The sequence below is a fragment of the Babesia microti genome, chromosome I (genome assembly GCF_000691945.2).
Source record: "Babesia microti strain RI chromosome I, complete genome".
In the NCBI taxonomy this organism is placed as follows: Eukaryota; Apicomplexa; class Aconoidasida; order Piroplasmida; family Babesiidae; genus Babesia; species Babesia microti.
Genome location: NC_027205.1, coordinates 493943 through 512629, shown reverse-complemented (window position 1 = coordinate 512629; position 18687 = coordinate 493943). Strand labels below are relative to the sequence as shown.

General features: G+C 36.4%; 10 protein-coding genes across 10 annotated transcripts; 6 read left to right on the top strand and 4 right to left on the bottom strand.

Moving 5' to 3' along the window:
• Positions 1-92: 92 nt before the first annotated feature.
• BMR1_01G01430 (Transcription elongation factor 1 homolog) lies at positions 93-640 on the top strand (the record flags this gene model as incomplete). Its single annotated transcript, XM_012791903.1, has 2 exons — positions 93-217; positions 238-640. The coding sequence occupies 2 exons, from the start codon at positions 93-95 to the stop codon at positions 638-640; spliced, it is 528 nt and encodes a 175-aa protein (XP_012647357.1).
• Positions 990-2335, top strand: BMR1_01G01425 (CorA-like Mg2+ transporter protein, putative; the record flags this gene model as incomplete). Its single annotated transcript, XM_021482402.1, has 4 exons — positions 990-1530; positions 1693-1943; positions 1964-2177; positions 2199-2335. The coding sequence occupies 4 exons, from the start codon at positions 990-992 to the stop codon at positions 2333-2335; spliced, it is 1143 nt and encodes a 380-aa protein (XP_021337387.1).
• Positions 2336-2456: 121 nt separating this feature from the next.
• BMR1_01G01415 (DNA ligase 1) lies at positions 2457-5255 on the top strand (the record flags this gene model as incomplete). Its single annotated transcript, XM_021482393.1, has 9 exons — positions 2457-2929; positions 2950-3111; positions 3182-3285; positions 3306-3469; positions 3553-3835; positions 3856-4595; positions 4770-4955; positions 4976-5083; positions 5139-5255. 9 exons carry the CDS (start codon positions 2457-2459, stop codon positions 5253-5255), a joined length of 2337 nt encoding a protein of 778 aa, XP_021337386.1.
• Positions 5256-5400: 145 nt separating this feature from the next.
• On the bottom strand, positions 5401-6737 carry BMR1_01G01410 (hypothetical protein; the record flags this gene model as incomplete). Its single annotated transcript, XM_021482391.1, has 5 exons — positions 5401-5589; positions 5611-5703; positions 5725-6378; positions 6577-6662; positions 6683-6737. The coding sequence occupies 5 exons, from the start codon at positions 6735-6737 to the stop codon at positions 5401-5403; spliced, it is 1077 nt and encodes a 358-aa protein (XP_021337385.1).
• Positions 6738-7746: 1009 nt separating this feature from the next.
• BMR1_01G01405 (Polycomb group RING finger protein 1) lies at positions 7747-9033 on the top strand (the record flags this gene model as incomplete). The annotated part of the gene is made up of 1 exon (XM_012791899.1): positions 7747-9033. The coding sequence occupies one exon, from the start codon at positions 7747-7749 to the stop codon at positions 9031-9033; it is 1287 nt and encodes a 428-aa protein (XP_012647353.1).
• A 223-nt stretch (positions 9034-9256) lies between these two features.
• BMR1_01G01400 (conserved Plasmodium protein, unknown function) lies at positions 9257-11230 on the top strand (the record flags this gene model as incomplete). The annotated part of the gene is made up of 2 exons (XM_021482380.1): positions 9257-10903; positions 10973-11230. The coding sequence occupies 2 exons, from the start codon at positions 9257-9259 to the stop codon at positions 11228-11230; spliced, it is 1905 nt and encodes a 634-aa protein (XP_021337384.1).
• A 53-nt stretch (positions 11231-11283) lies between these two features.
• Positions 11284-11910, bottom strand: BMR1_01G01395 (hypothetical protein; the record flags this gene model as incomplete). Its single annotated transcript, XM_012791897.1, has 1 exon — positions 11284-11910. The coding sequence occupies one exon, from the start codon at positions 11908-11910 to the stop codon at positions 11284-11286; it is 627 nt and encodes a 208-aa protein (XP_012647351.1).
• A 27-nt stretch (positions 11911-11937) lies between these two features.
• BMR1_01G01390 (hypothetical protein) lies at positions 11938-12594 on the bottom strand (the record flags this gene model as incomplete). Its single annotated transcript, XM_012791896.1, has 1 exon — positions 11938-12594. The coding sequence occupies one exon, from the start codon at positions 12592-12594 to the stop codon at positions 11938-11940; it is 657 nt and encodes a 218-aa protein (XP_012647350.1).
• Positions 12595-12678: 84 nt separating this feature from the next.
• Positions 12679-15521, bottom strand: BMR1_01G01385 (translation initiation factor EIF-2B subunit related; the record flags this gene model as incomplete). The annotated part of the gene is made up of 4 exons (XM_012791895.1): positions 12679-14469; positions 14492-14682; positions 14703-14970; positions 14991-15521. 4 exons carry the CDS (start codon positions 15519-15521, stop codon positions 12679-12681), a joined length of 2781 nt encoding a protein of 926 aa, XP_012647349.1.
• A 79-nt stretch (positions 15522-15600) lies between these two features.
• BMR1_01G01371 (conserved Plasmodium protein, unknown function) lies at positions 15601-18666 on the top strand (the record flags this gene model as incomplete). Its single annotated transcript, XM_021482359.1, has 4 exons — positions 15601-17403; positions 17424-17523; positions 17544-18312; positions 18333-18666. 4 exons carry the CDS (start codon positions 15601-15603, stop codon positions 18664-18666), a joined length of 3006 nt encoding a protein of 1001 aa, XP_021337383.1.
• Positions 18667-18687: the final 21 nt, after the last annotated feature.

Below are 18687 nucleotides of genomic sequence, written 5' to 3'. Positions count from 1 at the left end.
GGTATATGTCGTGCTTAACAAAACATCTCAATACTTGTCGTCGTATGTATATCTATAATTTGGAATTTTATCAATAAAATTAGGGTCGTTAAATGGGCCGAAAGAAGTCAAAACTTCTCCGTCGAGACCCTAGTGCCAAGGTTAGAAGGTTTGGAAAACTAGAGAAGGAGTTCAATTGTCCATTCTGCAATCATGATAAAACAGTACAAATTAAATTGTAGGACATAACTCATATAGATCGCATCAGAAAGGGATTGCCTCGCTGAATTGCTTAGTTTGCACTGTAACTTTCTCTATGGAAATAACCCATTTGGATGAAGCAGTGGATGTTTACTCAGAGTGGATCGATCGTTGCAGGGAAGCAAACGTCAATGATGCTGGCAGTAAAGGCCAGTCTAATAGTGGCATTGATTTGGAATCCTCAACTGATAAGGGGGAGTATGTTGACAGGCAAAAGGCCGTAAGGAAGATGAAGCTCAACGAAGAAAGTGAACAAATAGGTGAAACATTTAAAAATGACTCCTTTGGTACAAATGTCAACGTCAATGAGGAGGATTATGAAGAGAAGGAAGAGGAGATGCCGTCTCGGAAGAGATTGACTAAAAATGCAGTGAGCAGCGGTCTCTTCGATGATGACTAATAAGTATTTTAATTGTTGTAAATTTTAGTTGTATATTATTCAGTTGTTTATCGGTAATTTATGCAAATTCAAAGTAATCTTATAATTAGTATATTGACGGAAAAATTCACTGCAGAATTTTTCCAAGCAAATTTAGAGCATCAAACAGTATATGGACGTCTTATTCGATAATTACATACATAATCATTATACAAGTGTAAATAATACATATTATGACACAAGTGGTGGAAATATGGTCTAAACCTTGGCATGTGTAGTGCACTATGCATTATGTAAACTTTGCATAGTGAGTGGCGCTAAACCTTTGTAATTTTATTGCTGGTTTTATCTACTTGTACAATAGCTAAAAATGGATGTGGGAAGGCGCAACTCTACATTGCAGAGTATACTGAGCCACGGCGGTCAAAGTGCCTTATCCTGCAACAAAAAAATTCATCGCCATTTAGTCATTGAGATTTATCAGGGCCATTTCCTGATGCTTGAAATGAGCGTCGGTGAAATGTTGTCTCAGTTGCGAAGTTTGACACTAGGCAAATCAGACATTTGCAATTCCATTGGCGCCATAAGTTATCGCGATTGCAAATTGATTCTCACAGATTTTAAACAAATTCCCAACATAGAGTCAAGGACAGGATGTATAATAGTAACCATGCCTCCAGTTGTTTCTATAATCACTAAGGATCATATCTACGTAATAGCCAAAGAGGAGCTAAATTTGGATAATTTTCTGAGCCGCCTCTGTGAGATTACAAAATTTACCTCAACAGGATCGCTTAATGATACAATATTAGAAAATATTGAAGCTAACTATCTCCCGGACTACGATAAAAATGTCACTTTACTGGCTCTCGAGTGTTGTATATCAGTGGCCCTGGAACATCTTAAACAAGGTGGGTTTAGATTTTAACTATAAAATTAAACCTAAATAACTGTTAAAATGTTAATTGCATAATGAATATACAGATTATTTAATTTAAACGTATATAATTGGTTTATATGATGTGATTAAATCAACTATCCAATATTATTAGCAAAAATGCCGAATAAAGTAGATGTAAACGATGTTCAGAGGGAATTTGAGGAGATAAAATCCAGATTACGGATTAAAATGCCATACAATGTCATAATGGACGGCTTACATTCCTTGAAGCAACCAATTGGAAACACTCAGGAAAAAGTAGGTGCCTTTGCCAGAATTTTCTGTGACATTGTAAACGATACCGCAGATATAGCCAAATTTGAACTAATTAACAATGATACATTAGAAACTGATCCAACCATGTCACTAAATGGCAAATGCGCGGTATTTAATAGTTAATCTAGTCCCAAGTCAACCGTGATTTAGAAATTCTGTTCGAGTATTTTGACCAAGAAGTTGCACAGTATGCCATTGAAATGAGGACTCTCGTACTAGCAGTTCAAGATTTGGAAAGTCATATAAGCATTAATTTGTCATTTGCCAGGAATCAATTGTTGCGGTTAGACCTAATGTGCAACGTCATCTGTAGCGGTTTCACGTTTGGGGCATGTATCAGTGGTAAGAAAGTGAATAAATTAGGCATTTTTGGGATGAATTTGAAAAATGCAATGGAAAATAGTGTTTCAGCATTCGTGGTAATAACTTCAGTGGTTGTTCTGTGTTGTATCTTACCTATGTTCTTCATTAGGATCCTATTCAAACGTAATCGCATTTAAGTCCTTTAATTATGTCCTTATTTTAAATAGTATAAATTTTTTGCCAACCATCCCCAGTTTATAACTAGTGTCATGTACAGTTATAGGTGCAAATAACCCTATAACAATTTATAGTTGGTGGATGATACTGTGGGTGTGTTGGATAGGCGTGGCAAACAGTTTCATCCGAATAAGTGGTAGATATAAGTGTGTATTGAACGGTGGTAAATGCTTGCAAGTTGGTAAAATGTCTAACTGCCTCTTTGCCTCCAACTCTACTTCCCTTTTCTCTCCCAATGGCAACGCTGAATCATTAGAATCCACCACCAGCGTCAATGATATGGAGACTGAGCATTGTGATTATGAATCTCATCAATCAGATTTGAATTATGAATCAGTATTTGATCAGGAGACCACCAATGAGAGATTCAAGAATAATGCTAATGAAGCGGTGGTAAATCATTTGGTCAAGAAACCCAAATTTGAAGTGGGCTCCCTGTTTAATTGCACGGTGAATGTTCCAAATGACGATATAAAATCGCCGTTTTTTGACCCTAGAAAATTTGACACAGATAAATACATATCAGCTGCAGATAATCTTAAGGGTTCATTCAAGTAAATAATTACTAATCTAGATTTAAATTTATGGCAGAAATTCTTGACAGTATTGAAGATTTGCATTATTCTGGAACAGGGAGTAGGAAATTTGTATTCACAATACTAACAAATTTTTTTCGTGTGCTAATCTACTACAAGCCAACGGATCTAATCCCCTCGGTATACATACTACAAAATAAGTATGTTAATACTATAAATATATCACTAAATAGTTTTGTTTTAAAATAAAATTGCACTATTCTAATGCAGGCTTTCGCCTGATTACCAGAACATCCAACTTGGCGTAGGAGAAGCACTGATCATTAAAGCAATGTCTAAGGCATACAGCCGTTCAGAAAAAAATCTGAAAGCTGGTATTTTAAGCTTAATTTAGAACTTCAAAAAGTTGAAGATTTGGGATTAGTTGCTGAAGCAAGTACCTGTACATTCACTACGTTAGTCAAGCCTCCCGATTTGACAATTATGCAGACTTTTCTCAAATTCAGAGATATAGCCAATTGCCACGGAAAAAATTCTCAGCAATCAAAGCTAGATATTGTATGTCCTTATATACTTTAATAAATTTGATACAGGTTTAATTGTATCACTTTAATTACATTTGCCATTAATGTCTAATGCAGATAGGGAGAATACTTATTTCTGGAAAAAAGTCCGAATCAAAATACATAATTCGTTTTCTGCAGCAAAAACTACGCGTGGGAGTAAGCATTCCAACGATTATCCAATGCTTAGCTGATGCATTTTACCTTACTAGACCAAATAATGATAATTTGATCAGCGATATACGAACTTCAAATTTGTGCTTGGAAAGTGAGGATACAATTGAGAGCCTGGAGCAGGTACTAAAGGACATCTACAGTGTCGTACCAAATGTAGAGATAATTGTTGATAAACTATTAAAGGGTTAAAACAACTTAATTTAGGTTACCTTGGGAAACAACTATTAGAATCTTGTGGCATCACCCCTGGCATCCCAGTTCAACCAATGTTAGCTCGTCCAATGGGCGGGCCTCAACAGGCCTTTGACAAAATGAAAGGGGTAGAATTTACTTGTGAATACAAATATGACGGGGAGAGGGCTCAGGTGCATATGAGCGAAGATGGTGTTTTTCATGTTTTTTCACGCAACATGGAAAACGCCACTGAGAAGTATCCGGATCTAATAAAAATTATAAAGTCATCAGTTGACCCTAGTGTTAAATCATTTATTATAGATTCTGAGGTTGTGGCGTTTGATCGTGAAAAAGGCAAGATTTTGCCCTTCCAAATCCTAACTACCAGGAAGCGAAAGGATGTGGATGAAAATAATATCAATGTAAATATTTGCATATATCCCTTCGACATGTTATATTTAAATGGCCATTCAATAACTAGGAAGAATTTAAAAGAGAGGAGGGAGTTTTTGTACAGCAGTTTCAGGGAGAAATTTGGAGAAATCACTTTTGCTAAATATAAAGATATAGAAACTGTGAATGAGTTGCAGGAGTTCCTGAATGAATCAATTGCTAACAATTCTGAGGGTTTGATTGCCAAGACTCTAGTTGAAAACGCTTCTTATGAACCCAGTAAAAGGTCATTGAATTGGCTCAAGATTAAGAAGGATTATGTGGAGGGGATGTCAGATTCCGTTGACTTGATCCCTATTGCCGCCTTCTATGGGAGTGTAAGGATATAATATTACAGATATTGATGCAACGAAATTAATTGCAGTTGTATTAATATAATATTTATATTTTAATAGTCTGTATAGTTCTATTTTGGGTGTCGTCATTGTTGTGTTCGTGATGTTATAACAGAATGTTTTAAAAGTGTAAAAAAACAAAAGAATTAATTGCAGGGTAAACGTACATCAATATTTGGCTCGTATTTACTAGCCGTGTACAATGAAGAATACGAAACTTTCCAAACAGTGTGCAAAACTGGAACCGGTTTCACAGATGAATTGCTAAAATCATTACATGAGACTATGAAAAATTTTATAGTCAGTAACAAACCTGTTTATTATCAAGTATCGGATAAAATGGTAAAGAATATGTGAATTAGGAACCCGACATATGGTTCGAGCCTAAAAAAGTGTGGGAGTGTAAAGTGTCAGATTTTAGTTTATCACCCGTTCACACCGCTTCCATTGGTACCATAGAAAGTGATAAGGTATGTGTTTATTGGTATACCACTTTTGTATACTGTTTGAAATAACTAATGCTAGGGGATTGGTATGCGGTTTCCCAGATTTGTAAGAGTGAGAGAGGATAAAGAAATCTATCAAGCTTCAAAATCCAGCGACATAGTGTACTTTTATAACCAACAAGTCAATAAAGTCTAGAATCGTGCTGAAATTTATTTATAAATGTATATTGTAATATGTTTACAGTGACAATTGATAGAAAATTGATAATTGCGATAAGTAGAATACTTGGGGTATATCTAACGAAATAGAGCGGATTACTAATTTTATAAATATACAGTGTCTATTCTGTAAAATTAATTAGTGTAAAATTGTTCAAAACGTCCTTGTCAATCCGATTGTTACTGCAAGGCCCAGTAATGTGGATTCGACAATTGGGAACCAAATCTAGGTCTAACAATGTTGAATTCTGCGATAATTCTGTCTTCAATGGCATTATACAGAGTTTACCAGTGTAAATACAGCCTAATTTCTTAATTAATCATTTAATTACCCCAAGTAACTGGTAAATCTGCCTAATCTTTATGCTGGATGGAAGGGTTAACTCTAATATTTCCACAGGCGATATAACAAATTGAATGCGGCTCTGCATCAATACAGTGGTTACTTTATCGTAAATTTTGCATTTCAGTAAGTTGTTGAGCTTCATTTTGCTCTTAGATTGAAATTGGAAGTTTTTATGCATATTTTTGATCATCAGCAAAGCATCATTAACTTCCTGATCATTTTGTCCTTCAGTCGTACTGTCTCCATCATCATCATATGTTCTAGACGAATTTTGACCAGGATATATCAGTTTGATACACAAGTCTTGTTTAGTTAAGCATGTTACGGTTCGATTACTGTTCAGTTTCTTACAAGTTTCATGAATCTGTCTGGCAATATCGTCCTTTGCAATCAGTTCAAAATCACAATTTTCATCGTTAGATGTAGTTGAGTGTTTATAGGCTTTGAAGGGGTCGAAAAAATGATTTGAATTTGATTTGATTTCAATGCCATATTTGTCTTGAAGGAAAACAATAAGCTTGTCATAAGCAGATCTAAGTCTAGGTGTTGAGACCAAATTCAGGTATATGTGATCTTCTGTGTACTGAAAACCTAACGAACTGAACAATTCGATTAGACAGGAATGCGGTGATATTTTGAGCTGATAAGTTTTGCTGTTGAGATTGATCCAGCGTTTAGTCTGGTCCCAAGGGTTCAGCAAAATGTTGTTTAGTATCTTAATGCATGAAGTACATCCTTCGGCCAGGGGTTTGCTCTGTATTACATAGTGAGCAAATTATCAATATTGGTGAATATGTAGAAATATAGTAAGAAGATATTTAAAATTTGTGTAAAATGTGTATAAATGCATTATATGTGGCAGATGATTGAATGATACTGCTAGTGCATATATTATTATGAGTAGATATATATCAGGGATTTTGGATTTTAGGATAGTGGCACGGAGAGTTACCAATTGAGCAGAGTCCAATAAAGAAAAGGCATGTTCTATGGTATTGCTGTAGTAAGATTCGGGCAATTGTGTGTATTCCACAGTATCTGATTGAGTAAAGTGGTACCGGAGGCAAAAATTGCATCTTTTGGATCCAGCGGCTTGTCTATATCACTCCCCATTATAAGTGCAAAATTTTACCGAACACTCGCATAATACCCCAAAATGATATCTCATCAATCCAAAAACCCATAAAATCTTAATGACATCCCTATTCACTGATATATTTTCATTTGAATTTCTCTTGGATATGAATATATATGTGTATATTCCAGAGGAACCTTGCATAATAACCACAACTTTTGGACGCCGAAAACGATATATTCCATCATTGAAATTGTTAGATTTAGTTTTTAAATGCTAGAGAGTGCAAATTTCTCATTGAATATGTAAAATGTTGATAATCATTGTTCCCATGCCGATCCTATAATTTTATGTGAGTGATAATTAGTCTGCTCTATATAATTAATTAACATAGTTTTTATAATTGGTTTAAAATCTAGTTAATAATTTATCGGTTTTGGTTGAATAGAAGCCTATTTCAGTAATGAGGACACTGTCTCGCCATATCATATGTTTCAAAAATGTCAGAATGTTGACATATGCATAAATATATAAATAGGGAAAATAATATTTACTTGATAACTAAACACTAAAGTGACTAATGAGTGGTAAATTTAAAATAATAGGAATCAAAGATGAGATTGGTCATGCTTGGAATATAGGGAAGTCAGTCGAGTCTCGCAAACAATAATTGACAATACAATAATACTACACTACTGAAACGCCAATAAACAATTACAAAACTGGTAAATTGGGATTAAAAAATGCCTAATAGTGCCGCTTCAAATAAGATGTGATAGTACAGTGGTTGTGAGATTGCGTATTTGTTTAGCAATTGCTGGTGTTTTTTATCATTGCTATAAGTGGCTAATTTTAGTGTATATTCATTTAACACCTTTATAAGCCGTGAATGTGTGAAATACTTCACTGTAAATGGGTCAGAAAATAATTCTACAATGGCTAGCTATGTAAATAAAACACTTCTATGCGCTAATTAGCACGGAATTCGTTGAATAAAATTGCTTTAAAGGAATAATTTTTCCATCTTTTAAAATTCTGGGCGTCAAAATGGACGGGAGATCATACAGCATGAAGCACCGGGATTCCAAACTTCGGGCCCAAGTAAAGTGGCTTCAAGAAGAAGACTACGACTTCCTCGATTCTGATGATCCGTATAATGATTTTGTTCAGTATAAATCGGCCAATAATCAAGTATTCAGCTCTAGCACCAACATCAGTACTGTGGGCACCAATGGTTATAGAAGTAGGAGGAGGATCGACAAATTTGAAAGAGAAGAAGACCTCAGTTTCTCGGGCGGTCAATCACACACGTTCTACTCTAATGCATCTACCCTAAACAATATATCAGGCACGACTTCTGTGGTCAAACGGAGGAGGAGGTATACACAAGATGTGCCCAGTAGAAATAAGTCTGTGTCCATTGACACGGGGAAGTTTGCAGCTTTTCTGCAGAAATGGAATGCCCACTTGCCCATTCTTAAACACTTTAACGATGCTATTCCATCCATAAAATATGATTCGGTGCCAAAGTTAACCCATTATCAGGAAGATGGTGATATGATGGTGGATGTGAAATTCAGGTTGAAGATATTATTCAACCACTTGACTTGCAAGTTATGCAAGGGGTTATTCTTCAACGCTTATACGATTAAGAACTGTTTGCATACTTTTTGCAAGAGCTGTATCATCACCTATGCCATTTTGGTCGGCCAGCAGTGTCCTGTATGCCACCAAAATATCAACACCAATTTGGAAGAAAGTATAGAATATGATAATTGCATTCAGAGCATGGTGGACAAGTTATTTCCGCAAAATAATATCGATGATACTGACGCCGATATTTGCAAAAGGGGCCAGGACGTTGGGGTGGTAGAAACAGAATATTTCGCTGGTGATGGTGTCAGCGGTGTTCATGTAAAAGAAGAAGATAGTGCGTTAAAAGACGACGCAAATGTATCAAATAGATACAGTAATTATTTATGGGATGCTAGTGCAGAGGCAATTGAGATAGAGAAGTCGATTTACGACGGTAGTAAGGAATCGCAAGGGAGAATCAGTGAATCAATTTCCAATTTAAAGGCTTGTCTGACTCTAACGCCACTGGATGTGAATAATGGCATGCCTTGCTACATTGCTGTGGAGAAGGAGATGTTTATCTCTGATCTTGGAGATTATTTGCTGCTGAAGCTGCAAATATATGGGCGTTGCAACGTTGTGTTTTACTTGTACAATGAAATTTTGCCCAAGAATCATACTATTGAGTTCATTTGCAAGTCCAGAAGGATGCCTATGATGCAGTGTATTCCCCTCAAGTATTCGCTCAGGTACAAATAGTGGTTGACATCACAAATTTTCAATTGTAACACTATAATTATCACATAACCTATCACTACCTCTCTTTTAATTATTATGGTGTTTGGGTATAGCTATATAGTGATGTCGTATGGTAGTGTGTCTGTAGGACGTCCAGTAGAGGGAGTATAAGGTGTACCTGCAATGTATTATATATAAAACCGCCGTTAACTCAATTTATAAATACTCTGAATGTGACTGATATATGAGATGTAAGTTTTTGTTACTGTTTTTGTTAGTTGTATCTACTTGTCAATTTAAAATTGGCAGTAGCAGGTTGGGTAATTGGTCCATCAAAATAGATGAGGTTGGAATCCAACCGTATATAAACGACATTAGGGATAGGTATAATGGAATTTTGAGTAGAGTTGGAGAAAGTGTTGAGATACCAAATGTGCAGTGTGATTGGCAGCAATTTGGACTAATTGCCACAGTTGACGTTAAGCCTGATGAGATTCTTTGCTCTATACCCATAACCAGATGTATAACAACCGGTTATGTCGAGGAAATTTTATTCGGGAAATCTGTAAATCTCAGCGGAGATGATGGTGAACTGATTGATTTGGTACAAGGCTTTGAAGAAGATATTTATAGACAATCATACTTGGTAGCTAGGAAGACACTAGAGCTGCTAACGGTTAAATTGCAAGATTGCAATGAGTTGCCTATCCATATCACACAAAACGAGGCGAAAATATTTATTTTGGCTTATGGTCTGACTATTATGCTGTACACTCAGCAATTAAATAATCCGGATATGCAACAATATTTAAGTGCAGATAAGGGTCACCTTCCCATTATGCTAGGCGCTAAAGTGCTAGAATTGGCGCAAGATAAATTGCTGACTAATAAAGTGATGAGATACAGGAGATGTTTGGATGAGTTGGCAACTGTACCTTTTGGGGTAAATGAGTTCTTATTACGGATTGACAGGGAATTAGGCTTGTCAGTTTATCGTCACTCAGATACATTTGCCCCTAAAGGGCCAATTTTTCAAGATTTTAAGACATCTGCTCAACATACACTCTGCAAATTAGCACAATTGTGCTATCCACGTGCCATTAGTGACGATCGGAAATTTGGAGAGTTCAAGAAACTGTTATATCGTGTATTTTGCACAGTGTGTAGATACAATGTGTGGCCAAACTTCAAGTGTATTGCTGATCCTACGATTAGTGACGGTGCAGCTGGAATTGGGGCTATAGCTGACTCAAAAACTCAGTATTCATTTCCTTTGATTATTCCAATTGTCGGGTTTTGCAACCATTCATCCACTGATTCAAATGCACTAATTTCCATAAGTAGCTTTGAACACGGCGAGATGTGCGTTAATCTGATATCAAAAGGTAAAATAGGTGTAAATGAACAAGTACTTATAGATTATGGAGATTATCCCAACCATTTATTTTACTTAAACTATGGATTTATTCCATCATATAATCCACACAATCTGGTGTACGTTGAGGCTGATTGTGATTCAATATTAAAAGCAGCCAACGATATTGGTCACGGGGATAAATTGCCCAGCTGCTATCCCAGGGGTTTGCCCAGGGAAAAGTTGGACCTAATAGATCAATTAAATATCTTTGAGAAGGTGCAAGAAGTTGATTGGCTGAAATTTTATAAAACCCCCTACTATAGCGGCGTTCCATTGGTGACGTATCAGGAACATGTTGCTAAGTTTGGCGACAAGGATCCGTTGCAGTACTATTTAAACCCACAACCTGCATTGCAGGTTGCAACAAAGGTTAATACGGAAAATTTTGTCTGTGATTTTAAGTCCAAGGCCAATAGGTTTATTTGGATTAAACCAGATGGTCAGATTGATTCTAGGTTATTACTCGCGCTTAAGGTAAGGCTAGAGTTTTTTGTCCTCTATTTTTCTGAATTCAAATTGTTTAAGTTATATTTTGATATGTAGATCTCATTGTGCAAGAAGAAATCATTGTTAACTGAAGTTTTGCATACCGACTATGAAGATGCAACCGCCAACAAAATACTTGTAGAGTTTCTTAAATATTGCATTTCCGATCGATTTTACAAAACTCATTTGCAGGATGTACGTCAAGTTGCGCAGTGTTCCAACAATTACGGGAAAGTCATGGCACTTTACTATGCCTTGTCAATCAAGTTGCAGATACTGGAGGCTATTAAACAATTTGTGCGCAGTCCTAGTTGAAATTATAAGCTAATATACAAATTAAACTGTCTAATTGTATTGTTTCCAATAATCTAATGGCGTTTGCACTCTTGTATTATGCACGTGCTGTCGGATCTTGATGTTAAAAACCCAACAATCCTTCTTCTATACTCATTATCAAGGGTTCTTATTGATTCCAGTATTAGCGTATTGGAAGCTTTGTTTTGTACTAGTGACGTTATCAACGCATATTTTGAGATAAATTGTGGAAATTTCCCTTCTGTGCCAAATAATAGACGAGATAACTGATCCAGTACAACTAGTTTGATATTAGAAACTGTAGATATGTTGGTTAGGCAAGTCGTTATCTGCTCTATCGTATCTTCCATTACGTAAATAAATTTAAGCTTAATCCTAGAAAGTACTTTAATAAATTTATCACGGTCAAGCAGACACTCATTTAGGAACTCTTTCGCCAGTGACTGGTCCAACAATGATTCCAATAAATCTACTAGTGATATCGAATTGATCCAATTCGTCTTGTCTTGTAGTGATGAATTGATGAATTGTGAAATGGCAAATATGGAATCATCGGCTATTGACCGGTCTAGCAACACAATTACTTGATCCGCTGTGTTGTATATGGTGGAAGCAGATAAAATAATTGACAGGAAGGCATTTTTTCTGGCATCCAAATTAGTAACGAACGACCAATTCATTATTGAACTGTAGATTAGTGTGGTAACTTAGCAGCAAAAGGGCTTTGTACTCTTTCGCCGAATTTTATCTTCGTGGCTTAAATTGTAACTGGGAGCGCCCCCGTAACTTCTTCTATACCTATTACCAAGGCCATTCGCAGGATTCAAATGTTCAAGGGGGTATAAAGGGCGGAAGGGGTAACTTTGTGACAGACTGTATTCTAAGTTGTGTAGATTATCTGCTGTCTGATAATTAACATTATTGATGCCATTGCTATGAGGGGTAATATGTCTATCATATATGCCATCGCCATAATGGGTGTTGTTAGGGTTGGCACCCCAGCCTTGATAGATTGAGTAGCCCCGAGGTAAACCTTTTTCATAGTCATTTGCACCATTAACAAAATTATCGCTTGACCAGAATCTTTTGGTGTCCATTTTACTGCCATTCATGCTATGTTTTAAATTTCCAATGCTTTCTGAAGGGAAATATGGCACAGTGGCATATGCCATGTTTGGTGGATTAAATGTGTAATTTTGCGTCTCAGTATTTTTACAGTGACAATTGCGTTCGTTACACCCAGAGAATGTGGAAAGGGAAGGGTCAGAGTGCACCTTTTCATCCAATTTATTGGCTCCAAACTTGTCATTAGTTACATTATCTGAGTTCATAAATTTGTTGACAAACCCCTTGCTAGAATCCATTACACGACACTAACACTAAATAATAGCTATATTTGGTACTAGTAATTATGTGCCAAGGTACAGTATTGAGTCTAACAGAAATAATCATATTTCACCCATATAATCCAATAGTGATTCTGTCTCCCTTTCTACGCATATTTTTATCCCAAAACAACTCGAGTAGCCAAGAGTTACTAGTTGTTTTTCCGAAATTTTTACGGTAAAATAGTTTACATCATGGCCGATCCTATCATCATTAGCATCGCCCTTGACAATTAAATATCTTGTGTAAATAATATCGCTACCCAAATACTGAAGGTGGCTTTCACTTAGTTCAAACTGTGTTATACGCTCTGTAAAATGTTTGGATATTACTTGCGATAAATTTTCAGCAGGTCCCACTGTCACCAAATCTATTCCCCAAGATTTCCTCATCTCGATTCTAGGCAATTTGCTGAGGGCATCGTTAATTACAAAAAATGTCCAGCCCCAAAATGAAAACTTATGATCAACTATTCCCCTATGCAACTCCAAAGAATTGCCATAATCTACTAGCCCATAGTGATAACAGTCGTAAATCCAACCCATGTTAACAGGTTCAGCCACAGTAAGGCCCTTGGCAACTAATAAGTCTTTAATTCTTTCAGCATCGCTCAGCATGTTGTTTGACAGGCATAGTGGTACTATTCTCGAATTTTTCATATTTTCAAACAAAACGTTATCACTCTTACCAATGTCTCCAGATAGGTTGTTAACGTCAAGTTGAGTGCTATGTATTATATCATAACACCTACTATGACTAAGGTTGAGCAAATGTCTGAAACTAGAAATATTGAGTTCGTCCAGTTGCTCCAGTTTAGTAAATATGTGGTCTATACTAAGTGGATTGTTTAATTGTTTACCGATATCCCACTGGTGTGGATTTATCATTACACTGTCAAAATCGAACACCATTTTTGTAATGTTGAAATTTTCCCACTCTTCTATGGTATCTTCCGAACCTCCCACACATATTATAACAATTGTGGTAATATTGTCCGCAGACTCCATGCTTACTTTGGTATACTGCTGGGTAACTAAATGATAAAAATCGTCAGTGTTGTTGAAATTAACCTGAGACCAATCGACGTGGGAATAGGTACATGTGGTATTGATGTCCAGCTTATCATATTCCACGCAAAATCTGTATAGCTGATTTATCCTGATGTTTTTTACTAAATATGTAAAGGTGGCCACTTGTCTAAGGGGATGTTGTTGGAAGAGAAGCTTCCTTAATTGTCTTTTGTGATTCAAAATGTGCAATAGCCACAGTTTGGAAATATATTCATTTGCGCTTAATTTGGGTAAATCAATCAATGGCTCATCCAATGCCCATTTATTGTATAAATTCATCGTTGCCATATTGCAAATATGTAAATTTGTGTGTGTGTAGTCGCATGTATTTTGTGAAATTATTTTGATCTTAAAAGTATTGGTTTCAGCCCTATGGACCAGTTGATTTACCAGTGGTTCAAGCTTGGGATGGGTATAAAAGTGACAGACTTCAATTTCCGGTCCGTTAGACAAGGGTATTAATTCATTTCCAACGCTTAACGTGGGAGTATCTATATTATTTAGGGTAAATCTGGTTTGGGGGACCAAATCCCTTAAGTATTTGTACAACCAGGGGTAATTTTTGGCTAGTTTTGACTGGTGCTTGGCGTAACTTTTGAAAATGCGATTACTTTCAATGTGCAACGTCTTTTCGTGCATATCATTCAATAAACCGGCGTCATAAGACACTAGGATTTCGTGCATTTTGAATGCTTTCATATTTTCTAATTCCATCAGTATTGAACATAAAAATTGCAGTTTTCCAGGCGTTAAATGGCCTTGTACAATTGTCCTTTTAAAATTCTGTATTGATCGATATATTTACTGTGGATAATTTGCCGTCAAAATAAATACTGTTGTCGAAACTTATTTTGTTATTGCACAATTTTCCGTAGAGAAGGGGAAAATTTGTGATCAAATAATTGACCCGAAAATATGATGAGTTGACCGTGTCATTCTCCAATGATAGTTTCACTCGATTCAAAATTATGCTGTAAAAATTTGTAGCATTAGAACCTAAATTATCTTAATCTTACCCTTAAAATACAATGTATTGATAGTGTACATGGGGGAATTCGGTAAATCTAGCGTGTTTAACAATGTTTTTTTGCTGTCCAAGTAAGAGTAATCTCTTTGGAGTCGGTACAAATCTGTGCGCTTGTACTCCTTCTCCGCCAAATCGTAAAATGTCGTTATCTTTATATCCATTTTGTTCAGCTCTGTGCGAAAATTATTAGTACATTTTGTGACAATTGCCTCATTTGACTTTAACAACCCTGAAAAATCACTGGTAATCAATATAACCTAAATGAATGCCTCGATACTTCCAGTTCGGTGCCTCTTGAGTAAATTAACTGGTTTAAAGCATCCTTTAAAGCCGTAAGCCCTTCGTAATCGCTGCTAGCACTCAGATTCTTCTTACTGGATCCTAACGTATAACTGCTGGTTACATAACTGGTCATTGCCTTTCTCGCACTAACCACTAAAATTTCCATCATTTGTTCATTGAATGCTGTAGGTGTTGGCATAGAGTCAGGTAATTCCAGGGCATGACTCGAATCCATATCTTTGCCGACGAATTCTGTCCTTTCAGCAGCGATGTTGTTAGGGTATTGAGAACATCCGTCAGCAACCAAGTAATTGGCACTAAGATTATCTAAATGGGCTATCTGGTGATCAGAACCACATTCCAACGCTAAAATATTGCTGCCAGTTGTACTATGGTGGATTGGATCTGGAAATGTGTGAATGTGTGGATGTTTTAAGGCCTGTTTAAGAAGTGCCGGCCACTCGCTATCAATGGAGTGTCTAATTTCCACTCGTTTGGCCACATAATACTTGCTAACATTATCCATTTGTTGCGATTGTGCTTACGCACCATCATTCAGCAGACAGGCATCTCGAACATAATTGCTATTACACATGGGGTAGGTCATGATACAAAAATGCCACAAAAAATGTCTGTACATTTTCATGCGGAACTTTTCATCAATATTTGAAGTGATAAGGGCCAGAAATTGTGGTAAATTGGGGAAATCTCACAGGAACGATGCGTCTAAGCCCAATGTAACGGCAATACTTAAACGCTATGCGGCGGTTGAACCCATCGTACCAAGCAATATCGCAAATGAATTCATTAAGAAGGTTTCCAACCTTCGTTGCCTCAGTATGGATACTCTATGTCATTTGCCATATTACAAATGCGAAGACATATCTGCGATAATTAAATTTTTATCACAAATAAAGTACCGGGATGTGATTCTGTTACAAGGGTTGTGCGAAGCCCTGTACTGGCAATGCAGCATCAATAAGGCCAGATTGGGCAGTGTGACTTCTGTGCTTTCTAATTTGGTAAATTTGTCATTTGTACCTCAACTGAGGATTAGCAAGACTTTTTGCGATCAATTAGACAATCCCAAGAACAAGCAATCCATTGGAGATTATACTAGAGTATACAAGTTTTTAGTCCTCACTAATCTAATAGATGTCCATCACTTTATACAGCTTTACGCTAGGATTGAAGAAAAATGTTTAAATTCAATGGGCCTTATGAATCATTCACAATTGGCACTTATATCAACCATTTTGCAGTACTTACCGGGCGCTAAATGGGAGTTGATGGATCGTATTTGTGCAAACTTCCAACGGAAATTGCACGAAATTCCTATGGATTCATTTACCATACTCTTAAAAAATATAAATAAATTGAGACCTGAATTCAAACTAGTTCCTAGGCATTGTCCACCTCTTATAGCACAGGTTGTTAATAATTTCACCTTGGATATAACACAAATCATTACTATTTTGCAAACTATGTCCATATACTACATAAGGGATACGCCTGTTTTGTCTAAATTGGGGAAATTACTTTCTAAAAGTGATAATTTTACACTTGAGCAGAAAATATTAGTACTAAACATTTTTGCCCAATTGAATTATAAACATAAGGAATTTTTAACAAGTATGCCCCTTGAAACCATTTGTAACGGTATATCTAAGTTAAAAATGGTGGAAAAGTGCAACACGGTAGGAGAAGTAAAGGAGCTGTTTCAAGATTTTTACCCATATATATCAGTACACCCATATAAATTCATCCAATTCTCAATTGCATACATTAATTGTCTGGCAAAAGTTGATTATAATAAACGAGAATTTGTGCTTAAGGCATTGGATATTGTCAAGCAGTGTAACATGCGTAGGGAAGATTTTACACTGCTAAGCAAGAGAATATTCCAATTAACTCTGATCAATCAGGGTAAAATCAGTTTATCAAGTTATAGTCAATCGATTGGGCAGTATAATCAACTAGTTGAACAGAACTCTCTTATCAATGAAGGGGGTAATGCGATAAATTGTATTGGCAATTTTGTAGGATTCGATTGCAATACAACTGATGAGATGATAGATCGCTTGGCAGATTTACTACCGCAAAAAATGAAAAGTGTGGTGCCAAAAAGGGCTACCAAGAGGGAATTGATGATAGCTAAGTTTAATTACTCGAAAACGGGATTGTTACGCGTTGATTGTAGCGTAAAAGATTTGCTTCAAGCTATTGCGATTAAACGTGATAACACTAACACCAATTTGTTGGTTCCCAGAGAAAACCCGCCTAACATGCCATTCAACAATTTGGAGGAATACAGAACTAATAAGCTTAAAAATACTCAAGTGATAAGGCGTGGCGGGATTTCTCTGCCTATGGATTGCAAAGTGTACCGAACCAAATCGGTATTTGAGGTATCTAGTTATTCATTTAGCTGTATAGTGCTTTCTGGAACAGGACTTTTGGGCAATACATCCAGCATCCTGCACATAAGCGTCTACAGAATAGGAAATTGTATCGCACAATGGCTAAACGTAAGCATCCAGTAATCTAGTACTTTTTAGAAAAAGGAATAAGAGTAGTAATAAATCACTAAAGCATTTTCAGGCTAGTAGATTATATGGTGTAAGCGTTATGTTGGAAACTTCAAGTGGTCTGAGGGACAAGGATGAGATAAGGAAATTGTTTTTCAAAAGGAAGAGGTATTCTGGGTCAAAGCGTAGTTTTGAAAGTAATTTGACTTATGTGAATAAGTGGCGTCTCTTGCGCCGTTGTTTCCTACGGCCATACTCGCAGCTTCACGCGGCATTCAAAACTTACAATATGTCTAGTGACAGTTACTTGAACTCAATCGTCAAGGTCTATAAGAATCCTGATTTGTCGGGTTTTACGTTTGACTGTTTTGTTCATAATAGCAAAATCCCCATTATTTACGACACTAAACCAATACTAGATCCAGTGGGAGATCATGTGAGGATGGGCAAGACATTCTGGGAGTTCCAAAGGATCAGGGATATGTACTTGGATAAGTGGAGAGAAAGCGTTACAAATATTCTGCAGCTCAATAAAACAAATTTTACTAGAATTAATGAATCGAAAAGCAATAATAAGAATGTAAAGCTGTTAGTTGGCGGGCTCGAATCTCTGGTAAAACTAAATTGCCTAAGTCTGAAATATTTGTACTATGTAATTAGGCAGATTAAGCAGAGTGATGGTAATCCCGTTGAACAACTTACACTAACAAATAGATTGCACCGGGCAATTTCCAATTACAATTCAGAAGTTCTGCAGACAAATAGGAATACTTTGGTGGATTTATACAAGTAATAAGCAATTTATACAGGAAATATATTCCGCTGGCGCAAAATGCTGAGTGCAAAATGCCTAGAGACATTGTAAATTTTGTATATACCATGGGCAATTCGTTGAATATTATTCAATCAATCGGGGCTTTAGAGGAATTGAAAATTGACTTGAAGCAGCTGGGCGTGAAAATTATACGCATGGGAGAGCGATTTCCAACAGATTCACACAAAAAGGAGTTCAGTCTCCATTTTGAAGGAAATTTTTTGAAGGTATTAAAGTTTTTTGAGGCGGAAAAAGTGGATTTGGTCTTGGAAAACATGGACAAATTGGCCAAACATAGCCCTCCTCCCACAGCTAAGCTATTACCCTGACGCCATTCCCTACATAACCAT